This window comes from Oncorhynchus mykiss, chromosome 7, assembly GCF_013265735.2.
Source record: "Oncorhynchus mykiss isolate Arlee chromosome 7, USDA_OmykA_1.1, whole genome shotgun sequence".
NCBI lineage: Eukaryota > Metazoa > Chordata > Actinopteri > Salmoniformes > Salmonidae > Oncorhynchus > Oncorhynchus mykiss.
The window spans coordinates 88,111,395-88,132,333 of NC_048571.1; the positions used below are offsets into that span (position 1 = coordinate 88,111,395).

The window sequence follows — 20,939 nt, forward strand, 5'->3', positions numbered from 1 at the left end:
ATCTGGAGTACTTCTCCTGTCCTATTCGGTGTCCTGTGTGAATTTAAGTGTGCTCTCTCTAATTCTATCTTTCTCTCTCTCGGAGGACCTGAGCCCTAGGACCTTGCCTCAGGACTACCTGACATGATGACTCCTTGCTGTCCCCAGTCCACCTGGCCGTGCCGCTGCTCCAGTTTCGACCATGCTGGTCATTTATGAACATTTGAACATCTTGGCCATGTTCTGTTATAATCTCCACCCGGCACAGCCAGAAGAGGACTGGCCACCCCACATAGCCTGGTTCCTCTCTAGGTTTCTTCCTAGGTTTTGGCCTTTCTAGGGAGTTTTTCCTAGCCACCGTGCTTCTACACCTGCATTGGAACAGTAGTGGAGAGGGTAGCAAGTTTTAAGTTCCACAGACAAACTGAATTGGTCCACTCACACAGACAGCATCGTGAAGAAGGCGCAGCAGCGCCTCTTCAACCTCAGGAGGCTGAAGAAATTCGGCTTGTCACCAAAAGCACTCACAAACTTCTACAGATGCACAATCGAGAGCATCCTGGCGGGCTGTATCACCGCCTGGTATGGCAACTGCACCGCCCTCAACCGTAAGGCTCTCCAGAGGGTAGTGAGGTCTGCACAACGCATCACCGGGGGCAAACTACCTGCCCTCCAGGACACCTACACCACCCGATGTCACAGGAAGGCCATAAAGATCATCAAGGACATCAACCACCCGAGCCACTGCCTGTTCACCCCGCTATCATCCAGAAGGCGAGGTCAGTACAGGTGCATCAAAGCTGGGACCGAGAGACTGAAAAACAGCTTCTATCTCAAGGCCATCAGACTGTTAAACAGCCACCACTAACATTGAGTGGCTGCTGCCAACACACTGACACTGACTCAACTCCAGCCACTTTAATAATGGGAATTGATGGGAAATGATGTAAATATATCACTAGCCACTTTAAACAATGCTACCTTATATAAATGTTACTTACCCTACATTATTCATCTCATATGCATACGTATATACTGTACTCTATATCATCGATGGTATCCTTATGTAATACATGTATCACTAGCCACTTTATACTATACTATGCCACTTTGTTTACATACTCATCTCATTTGTACATACTGTACCCGATACCATCTACTGTATCTTGCCTATGCTGCTCTGTACCATCACTCATTCATATATCCTTATGTACATATTCTTTATCCCCTTACACTGTGTACAAGACAGTAGTTTTGGAATTGTTAGTTAGATTACTTGTTATTACTGCATTGTCGGAACTAGAAGCACAAGCATTTCGCTACACTCGCATTAACATCTGCTAACCATGTGTATGTGACAAATAAAATTTGATTTGATTTGATTTGATTTGCATTGCTTGCTGTTTGGGGTTTTAGGCTGGTTTTCTGTACAGCACTTTGAGATATCAGCTGATGAACGAAGGGCTATATAAATACATTTGATTTGATTCTATTGGATCCACCACATATAATTTCATTTCAGTAAAATATGGAACCGCTATCAGGTGCTCTGTCTAGAATGGTGTTCTCCCAGGTGCTCTGTCTAGAATGGTGTTCTCCCAGGTGCTCTGTCTAGAATGGTGTTCTCCCAGGTGATCTGTCTAGAATGGTGTTCTCCCCAGGTGCTCTGTCTAGAATGGTGTTCTCCCCAGGTGCTCTGTCTAGAATGGTGTTCTCCCAGGTGCTCTGTCTAGAATGGTGTTCTCCCCAGGTGCTCTGTCTAGAATGGTGTTCTCCCAGGTGTTCTGTCTAGAATGGTGTTCTCCCCAGGTGCTCTGTCTAGAATGGTGTTTTCCCGCAAATTGCATTTTGGCAAATGTTTGAAAATGCCGTTTTATTAGTCGTTTCATTAATAAATGCATGACCATAATCTACATGTGACTTCTGTCCTGAGCACAGTGTGTGGACACCCTCATGGGTTATGGACCCACAACACATAGGAGTTGGGTCAATTTAAATCTTACAGGTCACGTTGTTCGACACCACATTTCCCAAACAGAAACCCTGCCCCCCGTGCGCGCACACACACACACACACACACACACACACACACACACACGAGGAAGTGAGAGCAGAGTGTTTAGTAAAGAGGGGTGGAGGTGTCAGAGAAACACTTCCTCCCTCTCGTATTCCCCCCTCAAAAGAAAATAGACCAACACTCATTAGAAGATGGTGGCTGACCACCGAACATCGGCCACCATTTCCTGTTCCGGGTTATTCAACACGTTGTAGCTGTCTGCTGTAATATGCTACCTGAAGCATCTCTAATGTAGAGAGGTTGGTTCTCAGTCCAGGCCTTTGATTTCTCCTCTGTCCATGCCGTATCACATAAACACCTATCCCTCTCTTTCCTTTCTCAGTCTCAGTCTCTCTCTCTCTCCGATGGATACTAATCTGCAGTGTAATATCCTGGTGTGTAGCTGATATCTGTGTCACTGCTTTGACAGATATCCCATCAGGTATCAGGAGAGCTTACCGGGCAGAGGAGTGTTACCAGCACCCCTCCAGGCAGTCTCTGACACTCTCTGGCATAAGAGCTGTAGTCCCCATCCATCAACACACATATTCGGTCTACCGAAACTTCTGTACTTTTTAGATACTAGTATATGTTCGTTTCGGTACTTCTGATATATGTCAAACCTGTTTATATCAGACCCCTTATCATAGTGCACTCTGCCTGCTCCACTAACTAACTGCTATCCTGGGAGTCTGGGCTGAATCATGTTAGCTCCACTAACTCACTAATAGTCTGGGAGTATGGACTGCATTATGTTAGCTCCACTAACTCACTAATAGTCTGGGAGTATGGACTGCATTATGTTAGCTCCACTAACTCACTGCTAGCCTGGGAGTCTGGGCTGCATCATGTTAGCTCCACTAATGTCTAGAGTGGTGTTCTCCCCGGGTGCTCTGTCTAGAATGGTGCTCTGTCTAGAATGGTGTTCTCCCAGGTGCTCTGTCTAGAATGGTGTTCTCCCAGGTGCTCTGTCTAGAATGGTGTTCTCCCAGGTGATCTGTCTAGAATGGTGTTCTCCCCAGGTGATCTGTCTAGAATGGTGTTCTCCCCAGGTGCTCTGTCTAGAATGGTGTTCTCCCAGGTGATATGTCTAGAATGGTGTTCTCCCAGGTGCTCTGTCTAGAATGGTGTTCTCCCCAGGTGCTCTGTCTAGAATGGTGTTCTCCCAGGTGTTCTGTCTAGAATGGTGTTCTCCCCAGGTGCTCTGTCTAGAATGGTGTTCTCCCAGGTGTTCTGTCTAGAATGGTGTTCTCCCCAGGTGCTCTGTCTAGAATGGTGTTTTCCCGCAAATTGCATTTTGGCAAATGTTTGAAAATGCAGTTTTATTAGTCGTTTCATTAATAAATGCATGACCATAATCTACATGTGACTTCTGTCCTGAGCACAGTGTGTGGACACCCTCATGGGTTATGGACCCACAACACATAGGAGTTGGGTCAATTTAAATCTTACAGGTCACGTTGTTCGACACCACATTTCCCAAACAGAAACCCTGCCCCCCGTGCGCGCACACACACACACACACACACACACACACACACACACACACACACACGAGGAAGTGAGAGCAGAGTGTTTAGTAAAGAGGGGTGGAGGTGTCAGAGAAACACTTCCTCCCTCTCGTATTCCCCCCTCAAAAGAAAATAGACCAACACTCATTAGAAGATGGTGGCTGACCACCGAACATCGGCCACCATTTCCTGTTCCGGGTTATTCAACACGTTGTAGCTGTCTGCTGTAATATGCTACCTGAAGCATCTCTAATGTAGAGAGGTTGGTTCTCAGTCCAGGCCTTTGATTTCTCCTCTGTCCATGCCCTATCACATAAACACCTATCCCTCTCTTTCCTTTCTCAGTCTCAGTCTCTCTCTCTCTCCGATGGATACTAATCTGCAGTGTAATATCCTGGTGTGTAGCTGATATGTGTCACTGCTTTGACAGATATCCCATCAGGTATCAGGAGAGCTTACCGGGCAGAGGAGTGTTACCAGCACCCCTCCAGGCAGTCTCTGACACTCTCTGGCATAAGAGCTGTAGTCCCCATCCATCAACACACATATTCGGTCTACCGAAACTTCTGTACTTTTTAGATACTAGTATATGTTCGTTTCGGTACTTCTGATATATGTCAAACCTGTTTATATCAGACCCCTTATCATAGTGCACTCTGCCTGCTCCACTAACTAACTGCTATCCTGGGAGTCTGGGCTGAATCATGTTAGCTCCACTAACTCACTAATAGTCTGGGAGTATGGACTGCATTATGTTAGCTCCACTAACTCACGAATAGCCTGGGAGTCTGGGCTGTATTATGTTAGCTCCACTAACTCACTGCTAGCCTGGGAGTCTGGGCTGCATCATGTTAGCTCCACTAATGTCTAGAGTGGTGTTCTCCCCGGGTGCTCTGTCTAGAATGGTGCTCTGTCTAGAATGGTGTTCTCCCAGGTGCTCTGTCTAGAATGGTGTTCTCCCAGGTGCTCTGTCTAGAATGGTGTTCTCCCAGGTGATCTGTCTAGAATGGTGTTCTCCCCAGGTGCTCTGTCTAGAATGGTGTTCTCCCCAGGTGCTCTGTCTAGAATGGTGTTCTCCCCAGGTGCTCTGTCTAGAATGGTGTTCTCCCCAGGTGCTCTGTCTAGAATGGTGTTCTCCCAGGTGCTCTGTCTAGAATGGTGTTCTCCCAGGTGCTCTGTCTAGAATGGTGTTCTCCCCAGGTGCTCTGTCTAGAATGGTGTTCTCCCAGGTGTTCTGTCTAGAATGGTGTTCTCCCCAGGTGCTCTGTCTAGAATGGTGTTTTCCCGCAAATTGCATTTTGGCAAATGTTTGAAAATGCCGTTTTATTAGTCGTTTCATTAATAAATGCATGACCATAATCTACATGTGACTTCTGTCCTGAGCACAGTGTGTGGACACCCTCATGGGTTATGGACCCACAACACATAGGAGTTGGGTCAATTTAAATCTTACAGGTCACGTTGTTCGACACCACATTTCCCAAACAGAAACCCTGCCCCCCGTGCGCGCACACACACACACACACACACACACACACACACACACACACACACACACACACACACACACACACACACACACGAGGAAGTGAGAGCAGAGTGTTTAGTAAAGAGGGGTGGAGGTGTCAGAGAAACACTTCCTCCCTCTCGTATTCCCCCCTCAAAAGAAAATAGACCAACACTCATTAGAAGATGGTGGCTGACCACCGAACATCGGCCACCATTTCCTGTTCCGGGTTATTCAACACGTTGTAGCTGTCTGCTGTAATATGCTACCTGAAGCATCTCTAATGTAGAGAGGTTGGTTCTCAGTCCAGGCCTTTGATTTCTCCTCTGTCCATGCCGTATCACATAAACACCTATCCCTCTCTTTCCTTTCTCAGTCTCAGTCTCTCTCTCTCTCCGATGGATACTAATCTGCAGTGTAATATCCTGGTGTGTAGCTGATATCTGTGTCACTGCTTTGACAGATATCCCATCAGGTATCAGGAGAGCTTACCGGGCAGAGGAGTGTTACCAGCACCCCTCCAGGCAGTCTCTGACACTCTCTGGCATAAGAGCTGTAGTCCCCATCCATCAACACACATATTCGGTCTACCGAAACTTCTGTACTTTTTAGATACTAGTATATGTTCGTTTCGGTACTTCTGATATATGTCAAACCTGTTTATATCAGACCCCTTATCATAGTGCACTCTGCCTGCTCCACTAACTAACTGCTATCCTGGGAGTCTGGGCTGAATCATGTTAGCTCCACTAACTCACTAATAGTCTGGGAGTATGGACTGCATTATGTTAGCTCCACTAACTCACAAATAGCCTGGGAGTCTGGGCTGTATTATGTTAGCTCCACTAACTCACTGCTAGCCTGGGAGTCTGGGCTGCATCATGTTAGCTCCACTAATGTCTAGAATGGTGTTCTCCCCGGGTGCTCTGTCTAGAATGGTGTTCTGTCTAGAATGGTGTTCTCCCCAGGTGCTCTGTCTAGAATGGTGTTCTCCCAGGTGCTCTGTCTAGAATGGTGTTCTCCCAGGTGCTCTGTCTAGAATGGTGTTCTCCCCAGGTGCTCTGTCTAGAATGGTGTTCTGTCTGGAATGGTGTTCTCCCAGGTGCTCTGTCTAGAATGGTGCTCTCGCCAGGTGCTCTGTCTAGAATGGTGTTCTCCCCAGGTGCTCTGTCTAGAATGGTGTTCTCCCAGGTGCTCTGTCTAGAATGTTGTTCTGTCTAGAATGGTGTTCTCCCAGGTGCTCTGTCTAGAATGGTGTTCTGTCTAGAATGGTGTTCTCCCCAGGTGTTTTGTCTAGAATGGTGTTCTCCCCGGGTGCTCTGTCTAGAATGGTGTTCTCCCCAGGTGCTCTGTCTAGAATGGTGTTCTCCCCGGGTGCTCTGTCTAGCATCGTGTCTCCCAGGTGCTCTGTCTAGCATTGTGTCTCCCAGGTGCTCTGTCTAGAATCGTGTCTCCCAGGTGCTCTGTCTAGCATCGTGTCTCCCAGGTGCTCTGTCTAGCATCGTGTCTCCCAGGTGCTCTGTCCAGCATCGTGTCTCCCAGGTGCTCTGTCTAGAATCGTGTCTCCCAGGTGCTCTGTCTAGCATCGTGTCTCCCAGGTGCTCTGTCTAGAATCGTGTCTCCCAGGTGCTCTGTCTAGCATCGTTTCTCCCAGGTGCTCTGTCTAGAATCGTGTCTCCCAGGTGCTCTGTCTAGAATGGTGTTCTCCCCGGGTGCTCTGTCTAGAATCGTGTCTCCCAGGTGCACCATTCTAGACAGATACATCTTTACCTACCAATTAGCTTATTTTACCATTTTGACGTTTTGATTCTTTGTTGTAATTTTTAAACTATTCAAAATGAACTAGTGTCAATGTTGAATAATCACATATCACAATCCTACAATAAAAATGGGGAAGAGGTTCCATTTCCTCGATGTCTAGTTGTAACAGCTCCAACACTCCGTCCAGAGTGTAGTTTGAGAGAGAGATACAGTACATGGCTGCTCTAGTTTGGCCTATCACTGACCTGGAAAAGCTAGACCAGGATGGGCAACTTCAGTCTTCAGGGAACTTATTGGTCATGCTACTACCCCAGCTAACACATGAATAATCAATAATCAACCAATCATGATCTTCAGTTTAGAATGGAATTAGTTTAATCAGCTGTGTTCGCTAGGGATGGGGTAAAGGGTTACACCACTCTGGCCCCATGAGGACTGGAGTTACCCATCCCGGAGCTAGATACTGGCCTCACGTTTAGGTCAATGTAAGGCTGTTTTTATACAAACGCTGTTGGCTTTATAATCGTGAGAGGAATTGAACTAGCTAGTAGCTATCGGTAGCTAGTTATACCTAGGTAGGTTAGCATACTTTTCTCAAAACAAACCAAATTGTGGCTAGCTTCTGGTCCCTCATGCAAAGCCTTTACAGTCAAATATCATTCCAGAAATGTTAAAATTAAAAATATGACTATATGGCCAGCATTATAAACAATTCCTCCTGTTGCTCCAGGGGATAATAACAGAGAAATGCTGTGAAAACCAGCGCACTGCAAACATTCCAAAATGTTTAGTCAGCAGTGCTCGTTTTGTTGACATTTAGTCGTCACTGTAGCTCCTACAGCACTACCCTGGTGAGCCGTACGTAGCAGCAAGGTATTTGATTGGTTTGACGTACTTTGAGGAGTCATTGATTTTACACCGGGTATAACCCCTCTTTAGCCGATTTCTGTCAGGGAACTTCCCCAGGCTTCCCGTTTTAGGGAAACCGGTTTCATGACGAGCCTATGACCAGACAGTGTCTCTCGCATACACACACACCTCTACCCCGGTCAGTCTGCTCTGCATGCCTGGGGACGTTGCCAGACAGTGACTCAGTGTAATGTTGACGTCAGCTACTGTCGGGAGACAAGCTGGCATGGCAGGACTTGTTCTAACCGTGTAAAGAAATAATTCATAGCTAGAACCTACTACTTCGGTCTTTCTACTGTCAGGGCTATATCGACTGATCTTTAGTCTGGACAACCATTAGTTGGATCAGATAACCATGAATGACTGACTATGACTTCATAACAGCGTTTAATGGTCTGGTTAGAAACAACATTAGCCTAACCTACGTCAGCCTTCTTCAACTGGTCCTGGACAACCACTAGATGTGCAGGTATTTCCTCCAGCCCGTCACTAAAACACCGGATTCAACTAGGCCTAATTGTTGTCTAACCTCACCCCCCCCCCCCCCCCCCAGGCTAAATGCACATAAACCTGCAGCGACTCAAATCTGGTCTACAGGGGTGTGAGGTAAAGCCTAGTCAATAGTCAAAGGGATGGCCCGGGACGTTTTCTCAATCTTTCTGTTGTGTTAACGAAGGCCACTTTTGACTTGTTGATTAACCAGACCTTCTGAGGATTTGTCAGAAGTGTCAAAGTGAGATTAGAGGATTTGTCAGAAGTGTCAAGGTGAGATTAGAGGATTTGTCAGAAGTGTCAAGGTGAGATTAGAGGATTTGTCAGAAGTGTCTGGTGAGATTAGAGAGCTTGACCAGGGTGACGCTCATGGAGTCAGCTAATGACATCACGCCACTGGTGCGTTCAGTTGGATTAAATGTTTGCGTGACGTTTCCTTAAAATGTTCTGCAACATTCTCGAACAGACTTACATTTGCACTGTTTGTTGGGTATGGCGTTGTGTGGCTTGAAGCCATGAGTGATGTATTTAAAAAGGTCAGTGGCCATGGTGACAGCGATACCCAACCCCTCCCCAATTTTCAACTTGTCGATCAGAACACCATTGTATTCATTTAAATTTGAACTTTGTACACCATTGTTTCGTACTGAAAGCAGCCCAGCGTATAGTACAGTGATGACATCACAGCAGTATAGAGAGAGCGGAGTGATCAAGAAGGCCTATCAGATCTGCTGCCCATCATTCTGTCTGCTGATCAATCATTAGAATTTGTTCTTAACTGACTTGCCTAGTTAAATAAACGGTTAACAGACAGGAGAGAATAATGAGAGGGAACGCAGCCTTTGTTCTCAACACACCTATTTTTAAAATGTTGATTGTTACCAACACTGTTTATTCTTAGTTACAGCAAACATGTCAGTTAGTTACTCTGTCAAAAAAATAAATACATGACCAAGTCGCACTGTTTCAACAAAACTATAGCGGGACATTGAAAGTGTAGCTAAAATAACTTCTTATCCAACAGACTACTAGATATGTATAACAAACTTCCCCGTTAATCTATGATATTACCTTGAGGGCGTATTTGTCTCCGCTTTTCTTGTGGAAGATCTCCAGCACCCTTCCATTGATGCCGTGTCCCAGTACCTGACTGGTCACTTTGTACTCGTCCGTTATTGCGTTCTTCTTGATCTGTAGGGTCGGTTTCACATGGAACTGTGAGAGGTGACCCGAAGGGGGCGGGTTAGGTTGGCCCGCCGGGTTAGCTGGGCCCTGGGTCGGGGGGAACAGAGGCTGGGTCCCGGTGTTGGACAGCATATTGGGTCAGCTCAACCAGACAATGACAGCACTTTCCTTCTCTCTCTGTCGATCTCTCCTTCCTGGGTTACAGGTAGGTAGTTGGCTTCTGAAAGTGAAGTTGGATCTTCAACAACAACACAAAAAAAAAGGACAGCGAGTTTGAAAATAAGTTCGCTAAAAACGAAGTGTTCACGATAACGTTATAGTCCAGGTTGAAGTGGCTAAATAAATTAGCCCGGTTAGTTAGCTGCTTTAGGCTAAGCTAACGTTAGCTGAAATCCATCTCGGTGGTCCGTCCGCCTATTCCAGGTAGATTCAAACAGATTTCAAGCCGTTTCAAATTGTGTAGGTTAATGAACAACTATGGCACTAACTGCGAAAGTATATTTCAACACGTTACGGCGTAAGGTTAAAAAAACAAACTGACTTAAATTAAGAAAACTCAAAAACTCAAGACACCAGAGTGCACACACACTCACAATCCCCGACTTTCCGATAATAGTTATGGTGCGTTCAAGACTACTGCGTTCTCGAAAAAAACGAGGTAATTTCGTGACTTCAGTGATCTTTAGGTAGGAAAGTTGGAGCTCAAGGAATACCAGAGTTTCCGAGTTGGATGACTGTTAAAAAACTACTTTTCCCAGTCGTAACTCGTTTTTTTTCCCGAGTTTCCAGTTGCCATGAAATTCGTATGTTGGGGATTTCCGAGTTCAAAGTTCCCAAGTTGTCATGAATGCGACATCACACAAGGAGGGGCTCCTCTGATGACGTCATGGCACGAGATATGACGCCTGCTGAAATTTTCTGCGTTCAAAACAACTGGGAACTCGGGAAAAATAAGGTCAAATCATGACGCCAGTGATCTTTAGGACGGAGCTCAGGAAGATGCCCGAGTTTCCGACTTGAAATCCCAATTTGGATGACCTTTCAAACTATTTTTCCAAGTTGGAGCTCATTTTTTCCCCGAGTATCCAGTTGTTTTGAACGCTCTGAAATCGGAAGTGAGATTTCCGAGTTCCCAGGGGTTGTGAACGCGGCAATTCTCCTTCAAATTTGGTTAGCTGCAGGCCAATATGGCGACCGGAGTATGGGCGAGTGGGTGTGTCGAAAGGGTGGGTGTATGGAAAGCGAATCAGCTGATTGGGCAGATTTGTTGCCACTCAAGACCGTTTTGCGTGCCTGATTGGGGTGTTCCTTCCTTTTGAAGCGCTTCATACTGTGTATCATCAAATCAAATTGTATTGGTCATATACACATGGTTAGCAGATGTTATTGCAGGTGTAGCGAAATGCTTGTGTTTCTAGTTCTGACAGTGCAGTAATATCTAATATGTAATCTAAAAATTCCCTAACAACTACCTAATACACATCAATCTAAGTAAAGGAATGGAATAAGAATATGTACATATAAATATATGGATGAGAAATGTCAGAGCGGCATAGGAAAGATGCAATAGATGGTATAAAATACAGTATATACATATGAAATGAGTAATGCAAGATATGTAAACATTATTAAAGTGGCCAATGATTTCAAGTCTGTATGTAGGCAGCAGCCTCTCTGTTAGTGATGGCTGTTTAAAGATAGAAGCTGTTTTTCAGTCTCTCGGTCTCAGCTTTGAGGCACCTGTACTGACCTCGCCTTCTGGATGGTAGCGGCGTGAACAGGCAGTGGCTCGGGTGGTTGTTGTCCTTGAAAATCTTTTTGGCCTTCCTGTGACATCGGGTGCTGTAGGTGTCCTGGAGGGCAGGTAGTTTGCCCCCGGCAATGCGTTGTGCAGACCGCACCACCCTCTGAATAGCCATGCGGTTGTGGGCGGTGCAGTTGCCGAACCAGTTGGTGATGCAGCCCGACAGGATACTCTCAATTATGCATCTTTAAAAGTTTGTGAGGGTTTTAGGTGACAAGCCACATTTCTTCAGCCTCCTGAGGCGCCGTTGCACCTTCTTCACCACACTGTCTGTGTGGGTGGACCATTTCAGTTTGTCCGTGATGTGTACGCCGAGGAACTTAAAACTTTTCACCTCCTTCACCTACTGTCCCGTCGATGTGGATAGGGGGATGCTCCCTCCGCTGTTTCCTGAAGTCCACGATCATCTCTTTTGTTTTGTTGACATTGAGTGAGAGGTTGTTTTGCTGACACCACACTCTGAATGACCTCACCTCCTCCCTGTGGGCTGTCTCGTTGTTGTTGGTAATCAAGCCTACGACTGTTGTGTCATCTGCATACTTGATGACTGAGTTGAAGGCGTGCATGGCCACACAGTCATGGGTGAACAGGGAGTACAGGAGGGGGCTGAACACGCACCCCTGTGGGGCCCCAGTGTTGAGGATCAGCGAAGTGGAGATGTTGTTTCCTGCCTTCACCACCTGGGAGCGGCTCGTCAAGAAGTCCAGGATCCAATTTCACAGGGCGGGGTTGAGACCCAGGGCCTCTAGCTTAATGATGAGCTTGGAGGGTACTATGGTGTTGAATTTTGAGCTGAAGTCAATGAACATTATTCTTACATAGGTATTCCTCTTGTCCAGATAGGATAGGGCAGTGTGCAGTGTTATGGCAATTGCATCGTCTGTGGACCTATTGGGGCGGTAATAAAATTGATGTGGGTCTAGGGTGACAGGTGAGGTGAGGTGATATGATCCTTGACTAGCCCCTCAAAGCACTTCATGATAACAGAATTGACTGCCACGGGGCGATAGTAATTTAGTTTAGTTACCTTTTCCTTGGGTACAGGAACAATGGTGGCCATCTTGAAGCATGTGGGGACAGCAGACTGGGATCGAGAGAGATTGAATATGTCCGTAAACACACCAGCCAGCTGGTCTTCGAATGCTCTGGGCCGTCTTGGCCGGCAGCCTTGCGAGGGTCAACATGTTTAAATGTCTTACTCACATTGGCCATGGAGAAGGAGATCCCACAGTCCTTCGTACTGGCCGCGTCGGTGGCACTGTATTATCCTCAAAGCGGGCGAAGAAGGTGTTTAGTTTGCAAGACGTTGGTGTTCGTGACGTGGATGGTTTTTTATTTTTTTAGTCAATGATTTTCTGTAGACCCTGCCACATACTGTACGTCTCGTGTCTGAGCCGTTGAATTGCGACTCCACTTTGTCTCTATACTGACATTTCGCTTGTTTGTGCCTTTGGAGGGAAAAACTACAATGTTTGTATTCGGCCATAATCCCAGTCACTTTTCCATGGTTAAATGCAGTTTTGCGCGAATGCCACCATCTATCCACGGTTTCTGGTTAGGGTAGGTTTTAATAGTCACAGTGGGTACAACATCTCCTCCTATGCACTTTCTTATAAACTCACTCACGAATCAGCGTATATGTCGATATTATTCTCTGAGGTTACCCGGAACATGTCCCAGTCCACGTGATCAAAACAATCTTGAAGCATGGATTCCGATTGGTCAGACCAGCGTTGAATAGACCTTAACACGGGTACATCCTGTTTGAGTTACTGCCTATAGGAAGGGAGGAGCAAAATGGAGTCATGGTCATATTTTCCAAAGGGAGTGTGGGGGAGGGCCTTGTATGCATCGCAGAAGTTAGAGTAGCTGTGATCCAGATTTTTGCCAGCACAAGTACTACAGTCAATATGCTGATAGAATTTAGGAAGCCTTGTTCTCAAAGTTGCTTATTTAAAATCCCCAGCTATAATAAATGTAGCCTCAGGATATTTGGTTTCCAGTTTGCATTGTCCAGTGAAATTCCTTGAGGGCCATCGTGGTATCGGCTTGAGGGGGATATACACGGCTGTGACAATAACTAAGGATCATTATTTTGGGAGATAATATGATCGGCATTTGATTGTGAGAAATTCTAAGTCAGGTGAACAAAAGGACTTGAGTTCCTGTATGTTGTTACAATTACACCATGAGTCATTAATCATGAAACATACACCCCCTTCTTCTTCCCAGAGAGATGTTTATTCCTGTCGGCGCAATGTATAAAGAATCCAGGTGTCTGTACCGTCTCCGACATCATACTATGAATCATACTACCAATAAAACCTAGCAGTAAATCCCGGAAATGGTTCCAATCGTTCTTTTACCATTAATTTTTCCTTAGGGGATTTTATAACTACTTCATATAAGGTCTGTGTTTCGCGTAGCCTTACCCCGGCGTGGCGTTTTGATAACCGCGCAAATCTCTATCGGACAAAGTAACTTTATATATTCGTCTGTAATTAGCCCCTAAAAACAAGACTAATTAGCCGCTAATGTGGCTAACACAGAACTACACATCTTGTCACAAGCTTTGATGTCATCCCTCAAGGCAAATTTCTCCATGCAAACTCATCGATAAGTATCAAATACCCTAGCAAGTAGTATAGATATTATAGCCTTTTTAGTTTCTCCTGTAAATAATTGATATTGTGTTTCTTGTGTGGTGTTGTTTTAGCATTTTTCAAATTACTTAGCTATCTTAACATGTTTAAACAATTTTTTATTTTTATTTATTTCCCTCTGCCTTTGTAGCGAACTTGTTAACCTTAGGTCTCTCCGTCGATCAGAAGCAAGGATCGTACTGTGCTATCTACTCTGATTTGATTGTTTTCCAGCCTTTGTAAGTGAGAGGCATCGCTGTGATAAAATAAGCCCTGTTTGCTAGTTACTAACAAGGCATTTTGGTTAAGTCAAATATCTGTGGTTAACATGGTGCTTATGATAATTAGCTAGATAACCACCAACTGTAGTTACATGTACAACATACATTACCTTCTTTACAAGTAAAAAGAAAACCAGCATAGGCTAGAAGCATGACTGTTGTGACATTTTATATTGACAAGTCTTCAGTGAGCTAGCCTGCTACTTTTTCACATGGTGACATGCTAGCTACCGTTAGCCCACCAGAGAAGGGATATTTAACTCACTAGTTAATGTTAACTCACCGTTCATGTAGTCAGACTTGCTAACTAACGTTAGGCGGGCACCATGGCAAGGTTAGTTGGTTAGCTAGTATGTCACCACTTAGAAAAGTCTGACTACACGAATGGTGAGCTAATGTTAACTAGCTAGCTAAATATTGCCTTGTGGGCTAGCTAGTTTAGGCACCTTGGTTGGCTAGTTAGCTACAATAGCTAAAGTTGGCTAGCTAGCTCACAAAGGACTTGTGGGCTCAATGTTTTCCCCATACAAAACACAAAAACTGTTTTGTTCCACGGCCGCATCTGTTGTACATGACTAATCAAATTACCTGTGCAGTCAGATCGAAATGTCAGCAGGGATGGAAATGAATGTAGCCCGAGGCTAGTAATTTTCAGACTGGATAGACAATGTGCCAAACTAGCCTGACACAGCTGTGAAATTTTGCCTTTACAAACATCGCATGTCACAGATTTATGACCTGAATGTAGAAATCGTTGTCGGCTGGCCAGTGTCCTTATGTTCCATTCCTGCATGCCAGTCCCTTTCAGACGATCCCCCTTATCACTGTTGGTCCTCCTCAGTGACCTCATGGCTGAGGGTTTTACCTTTCCTCTTGAGAATTAGAATTAGAAGTACAGTCACATAGCTCAATAGCAATACTTCACCTTTTTGGGGTAAATAGTAACATAGACTGATCATCTAGTTGAGCATTCCAGATTATTCCTCCATCTCAGCAGAAATGTCCCCAATCCACATAGTAAAAGTTTAGATGTGCAGATAGTAAAATAGACTGGGTTTTGGTCTGTCACTAAAGTCAAGTCTGTGGATAAATGGTATTTTAATATAGATGTTACCATTTTAGTAATCAACTTAGCTAGCTAGTCAAAGTAAATAACAAATGTGTCTTTCAGATGGGTGTACCGGAAACCTAGTTACAACACTCTGCAGCTGCCAGTTTCCGGGTGGGAAAGAGAAATGTCCCTGTATTTACCAGAAAAGGCACCAGAAGGCAGAAGAGGAAGATCCGGACTGTTGATTGGGAAACAGGAACTAAACAATGAGGCATGAGGATTGGATGTTGAGTGACCAGTTGTCACATTGTCCAATGCTTTTTCCGTCCAGATAAAGATGGTGATACAGCATTGGAAAAATACCTACCACTGACAAAATGTGTCTTTCTTTTCCAGTCCAACAACAGTGCATCCCTCAGGACATCCGGTGAAGAGTGTGATCCAGTTGTAGAGGTTCAAGCCGAGGGACGGACAGATCAATAATTCATAGAGTATGATACAACAGCGTAAAACATTGGATTAGTAGATGCATCGAAAGTTGACATTGTCTCCTTTTCCCCATGTTTTAGAGACATGAGGCGTAACACGCGGAACATCAGGCTCACCCCAGGAGAAGCAGTGCATGATCAACGCCACTCTCAGCAAGGAGATCTGCTGGAAATGATCGTTCTCTAAGACATTTAAACATCACAGATAGAAATTCGCACACGATAAAATGCAACGTGGATTGTATTGTACTACTGAATGAAACTGAGGAGATGCACTCAGATCTTGGTGATTGAACTTACGTTAACTTAGACATAGTAACCAGGAGTGGTATGGTGTTGATATCGTGTAGGCATAGTAACCAGGACTGGTATGGTGTTGATATCGTGTAGTCATAGTAACCAGGAGTGGTATGGTGTTGATATCGTGTTGATATCGTGTAGGCATAGTAACCAGGAGTGGTATGGTGTTGATATCGTGTTGATATCGTGTAGGCATAGTAACCAGGAGTGGTATGGTGTTGATATCATGTAGGCATAGTAACCAGGAGTGGTATGGTGTTGATATCGTGTAGGCATAGTAACCAGGAGTGGTATGGTGTTGATATCGTGTAGGCATAGTAACCAGGAGTGGTATGGTATTGATATCGTGTAGACATAGTAACCAGGAGTGGTATGGTGTTGATATCGTGTAGGCATAGTAACCAGGACTGGTATGGTGTTGATATTGTGTAGTCATAGTAACCAGGAGTGGTACGGTGTTGATATCGTGTAGGCATAGTAACCAGGACTGGTATGGTGTTGATATCGTGTAGTCATAGTAACCAGGAGTGGTATGGTGTTGATATCGTGTTGATATCGTGTAGGCATAGTAACCAGGAGTGGTATGGTGTTGATATCGTGTTGATATCGTGTAGGCATAGTAACCAGGAGTGGTATGGTGTTGATATCGTGTTGATATCGTGTAGGCATAGTAACCAGGAGTGGTATGGTGTTGATATCATGTAGGCATAGTAACCAGGAGTGGTATGGTGTTAATATCGTGTAGTCATAGTAACCAGGAGTGGTATGGTGTTGATATCGTCCGTATCTAAAGAACAAAAGCCAGTCCCTCCAGGATTTCACTAAAAAATTTCTGCAGCCAAAAATGCTTGATTTTGCGGCAGCTTTTCTGAAATTCTGCGATACATTTCACAATGTTTTTTTGTTGCTGCGATAATTTCATATAAACCAGTAAAAGTCATATGTGCTCAGTTTTAGGAGAAAACATCATACAAAAACAATTAAACATATAAAGTGCTCAATTGTGTTTATTTTCCTGAACAAACAACTCATAATAACTCAACGTCATAATCCACTCACACCTCTCCTCTCCATCAGGCTTGGGGCTTGCTGTCAACTCAAGATGCACCTCCCATTCCTTCTCTCTCTCTCCCTCTCTCCCTCTCTCTTAAAAAAACAAATAGATTCAAAGCTGATCAATCACCTTTCAATTTGAGGATCGATATTTATTTCTAATAAATTGTCTTCAAAATTCTTGAGATTTTTTCTGAAAAGGGTCGTAAAGGGAGATAAAGAACAGGACATGTAAGAATAGAGTTGTGGTTGATTATTATTCCGTTTCTAATAAATCCTGAAAGATTGTGTAAAACTTCATACGGATCACAAAAAACAGAGTTTAAAACGGCAAAGCTGACAAATTGCCCTCAGTGCTTTGAGCAGCGCTCTCCATAGACAGACTGGGGAGAACAGAGTGCCCTCAGTGCTTTGAGCAGCGCTCTCCATAGACAGACTGGGGAGAGCAGAGTGCCCTCAGTGCTTTGAGCAGTGCTCTCCATAGACAGACTGGGGAGAGCAGAGAGCCAACCATCCTGCTGAAGCAGAGGTTAGGCTGGGGAGAGCAGAGTGCCCTCAGTGCTTTGAGCAGTGCTCTCCTTAGACAGACTGGGGAGAACAGAGTGCCCTCAGTGCTTTGAGCAGCGCTCTCCATAGACAGACTGGGGAGAACAGAGTGCCCTCAGTGCTTTGAGCAGCGCTCTCCATAGACAGACTGGGGAGAACAGAGTGCCCTCAGTGCTTTGAGCAGCGCTCTCCATAGACAGACTGGGGAGAACAGAGTGCCCTCAGTGCTTTGAGCAGCGCTCTCCATAGACAGACTGGGGAGAACAGAGTGCCCTCAGTGCTTTGAGCAGCGCTCTCCATAGGCAGACTGGGGAGAGCAGAGTGCCCTCAGTGCTTTGAGCAGCGCTCTCCTTAGACAGACTGGGGAGAACAGAGTGCCCCCAGTGCTTTGAGCAGCGCTCTCCTTAGACAGACTGGGGAGAACAGAGTGCCCTCAGTGCTTTGAGCAGCGCTCTCCATAGACAGACTGGGGAGAACAGAGTGCCCTCAGTGCTTTGAGCAGCGCTCTCCATAGACAGACTGGGGAGAGCAGAGTGCCGACCACCCTACTAAAGCAAAGGTTAGACTGGGGAGAGCAGAGTGCCGATCACCCTACTAAAGCCAAGGTTAGACTGGGGAGAGCAGAGTGCCGACCACCCTACTAAAGCAGAGGTTAGACTGGGGAGAGCAGAGTGCCGACCACCCTACTAAAGCAGAGGTTAGACTGGGGAGAGCAGAGTGCCGATCACCCTACTAAAGCAGAGGTTAGACTGGGGAGAGCAGAGTGCCGACCACCCTACTAAAGCCAAGGTTAGACTGGGGAGAGCAGAGTGCCGACCACCCTACTAAAGCCGAGGTTAGACTGGGGAGAGCAGAGTGCCGATCACCCTACTAAAGCAGAGGTTAGACTGGGGAGAGCAGAGTGCCGACCACCCTACTAAAGCCGAGGTTAGACTGGGGAGAGCAGAGTGCCGATCACCCTACTAAAGCCAAGGTTAGACTGGGGAGAGCAGAGTGCCGACCACCCTACTAAAGCAGAGGTTAGACTGGGGAGAACAGAGTGCCGACCACCCTACTAAAGCAGAGGTTAGACTGGGGAGAGCAGCGAGCCGACCACCCTACTAAAGCCAAGGTTAGACTGGGGAGAGCAGAGTGCCGACCACCCTACTAAAGCCAAGGTTAGCGGAGTAAACGTTTGAGTAAAACGCCACTCACGTTGATTCGTTCAGCGCTTGTCACAGTCTTCCCTGCTACCACTTCAGTCATGGTGATCTGCTGTGGGAACTGTTCTGACATTCGCATATGCTTCGCTGATTCCAAGTGACTGTCGACTTTCTCTAGTTTCCAAAAACAAAAGTAAGTGTCCAAGAAGTCCAAGAAGCTGGACATCATTATATCTGCAGCCGAGAAGTTTTTGGGCCTCCAAGACTTAACAGGGTTAGACCCAAATGCAGACTGTGTTGAAGTATCACTATTATGGCAACAGGGACAGAAAAAGAGAGACTGGGGAAAAGCAGGAGCTGAGACTTGACAAACGCTGTTTGACTTGACAAACAAGACGAACTGGCAACAGACAAACTGAAAACACAGGTATAAATACACAGGGGATAATGGGGAAGATGGGCGACACCTGGAGGGAGTGGAGACAATCACAAGGTCAGAAAAAACAGATCAGGGTGTGACACCTTTGAAGCAGCATGTGTAACCTCATGTCCTTGTAGATTTCCCCAATATGTCTAGATGTCGTCTTCTTTACTTTAACGGCATCTCTCCCAGCTCTACCTGCATCACTGTCAAATGTTTTGAGTAGCCTTCCACAAGCTCCCACAATAAGTTGGATGAATTTTGGCCCATTCCTCCTGACAGAGCTGGTGTAACTGAGTCAGGTTTGTAGGCCTCCTTGCTCGCACACACTTTTTAATTTTTCTGCCCCAAATGTTCTATATGATTGAGGTCAGGGCTTTGTGATGGCCACTCCAATACCTTGACTTTGTTGTCCTTAAACCATTTTGCCACACCGTTGGAAGTATGCTTGGGGTCATTGTCCATTTGGAAGACCCGTTTGCGACCAAGCTTTAACTTCCTGACGGATGTCTTCAATATATTCACATAATTTTCCTACCTCATGACGCCATCTATTTTGTGAAGTGCACCAGTCCCTCCTGCAGCAAAACACCCACACAACATGATGCTGCAACCCCCGTGCTTCACGGTTGGGATGGTGTTCTTTGGCATGCAAGCCTCCCCTTTCCTCCAAACGTAACGATGGTCATGATGCAGCCAAACAGTTCTATTTTGTTTCGTCAGACCACAGGACATTTCTCCAAAAAGTACAATGTTTGCCCCTATATGCAGTTGCAAACCCTAGTCTGGCTTTTTTATGGAGGTTTTGGAGCAGTGGCTTCTTCCTTGCTGATCGGCCTTTCAGGTTATGTCGATATAGGACTCGTTTTACTGTGGATGTAGATACCTCTGTACCTGTTTCCTCCATTATCTTCACAAGGTCCTTTGCTGTTGTTCTGGGATTGATTTGCACTTTTCGCACCAAAGTACGTTCATCTCTAGGAGACAGAACGTGTCTCCTTCCTGAGGGGCATTTATTTATTTTTCTTTATTTCACCTTTATTTTAGTTAGTTAGTTGAGACCAAGTGCTCATTTGCAACTGCTACCTGGCCAAGATAAAGCATAGCAATTTGACACATACAACAACACAGAGTTACACATGAAATAAACAAAACATACAGTCAATAATACAATAGGAAAAAAGAAAACAAAAAAGTCTATATACAGTGAGTGCAAATGAGGTAAGTTAAGGGAGTTAAGGCAATAAATAGGCCATTGGGGCGAAGTAATTACAATATAGCAATTAAACACTGGAATGGTAGATACTGGGGTGCACAGGAGCATGGGGATGAGGTAGATACAGTGCCTTGCGAAAGTATTCGGCCCCCTTGAACTTTGCGACCTTTTGCCACATTTCAGGCTTCAAACATAAAGATATAAAACTGTATTTTTTTTGTGAAGAATCAACAACAAGTGGGACACAATCATGAAGTGGAACGACATTTATTGGATATTTCTAACTTTTTTAACAAATCATAAACTGAAAAATTGGGCGTGCAAAATTATTCAGCCCCTTTACTTTCAGTGCAGCAAACTCTCTCCAGAAGTTCAGTGAGGATCTCTGAATGATCCAATGTTGACCTAAATGACTGATGATGATAAATACAATCCACCTGTGTGTAATCAAGTCTCCGTATAAATGCACCTGCACTGTGATAGTCTCAGAGGTCCGTTAAAAGCGCAGAGAGCATCATGAAGAACAAGAAACACACCAGGCAGGTCCGAGATACTGTTGTGAAGAAGTTTAAAGCCGGATTTGGATACAAAAAGA

General features: G+C 45.3%; 1 protein-coding gene and 1 long non-coding RNA gene across 3 annotated transcripts in view; one reads left to right on the plus strand and one right to left on the minus strand.

The window, feature by feature from the left end:
• Positions 1-10,236, minus strand: part of LOC110528685 (MAP kinase-activated protein kinase 2) — a 38,813-nt gene extending 28,577 nt beyond the window's left edge. Inside the window, exon 1 of one of the 2 annotated variants that reach the window (XM_036984331.1) lies at positions 9,287-10,236. In XM_036984331.1, the coding sequence (XP_036840226.1) occupies positions 9,287-9,532 (246 nt within the window). In that variant the 5' untranslated portion in view covers positions 9,533-10,236. The remainder of the gene's footprint in view (positions 1-9,286) is intronic. The other variant, XM_036984330.1, reaches the window with a different exon arrangement.
• LOC110528686 lies at positions 9,475-16,104 on the plus strand. The gene is made up of 3 exons (XR_005052690.1): positions 9,475-9,605; positions 15,299-15,669; positions 15,748-16,104. It is a non-coding gene; the product is annotated as an uncharacterized LOC110528686 (long non-coding RNA).
• Positions 16,105-20,939: the final 4,835 nt, after the last annotated feature.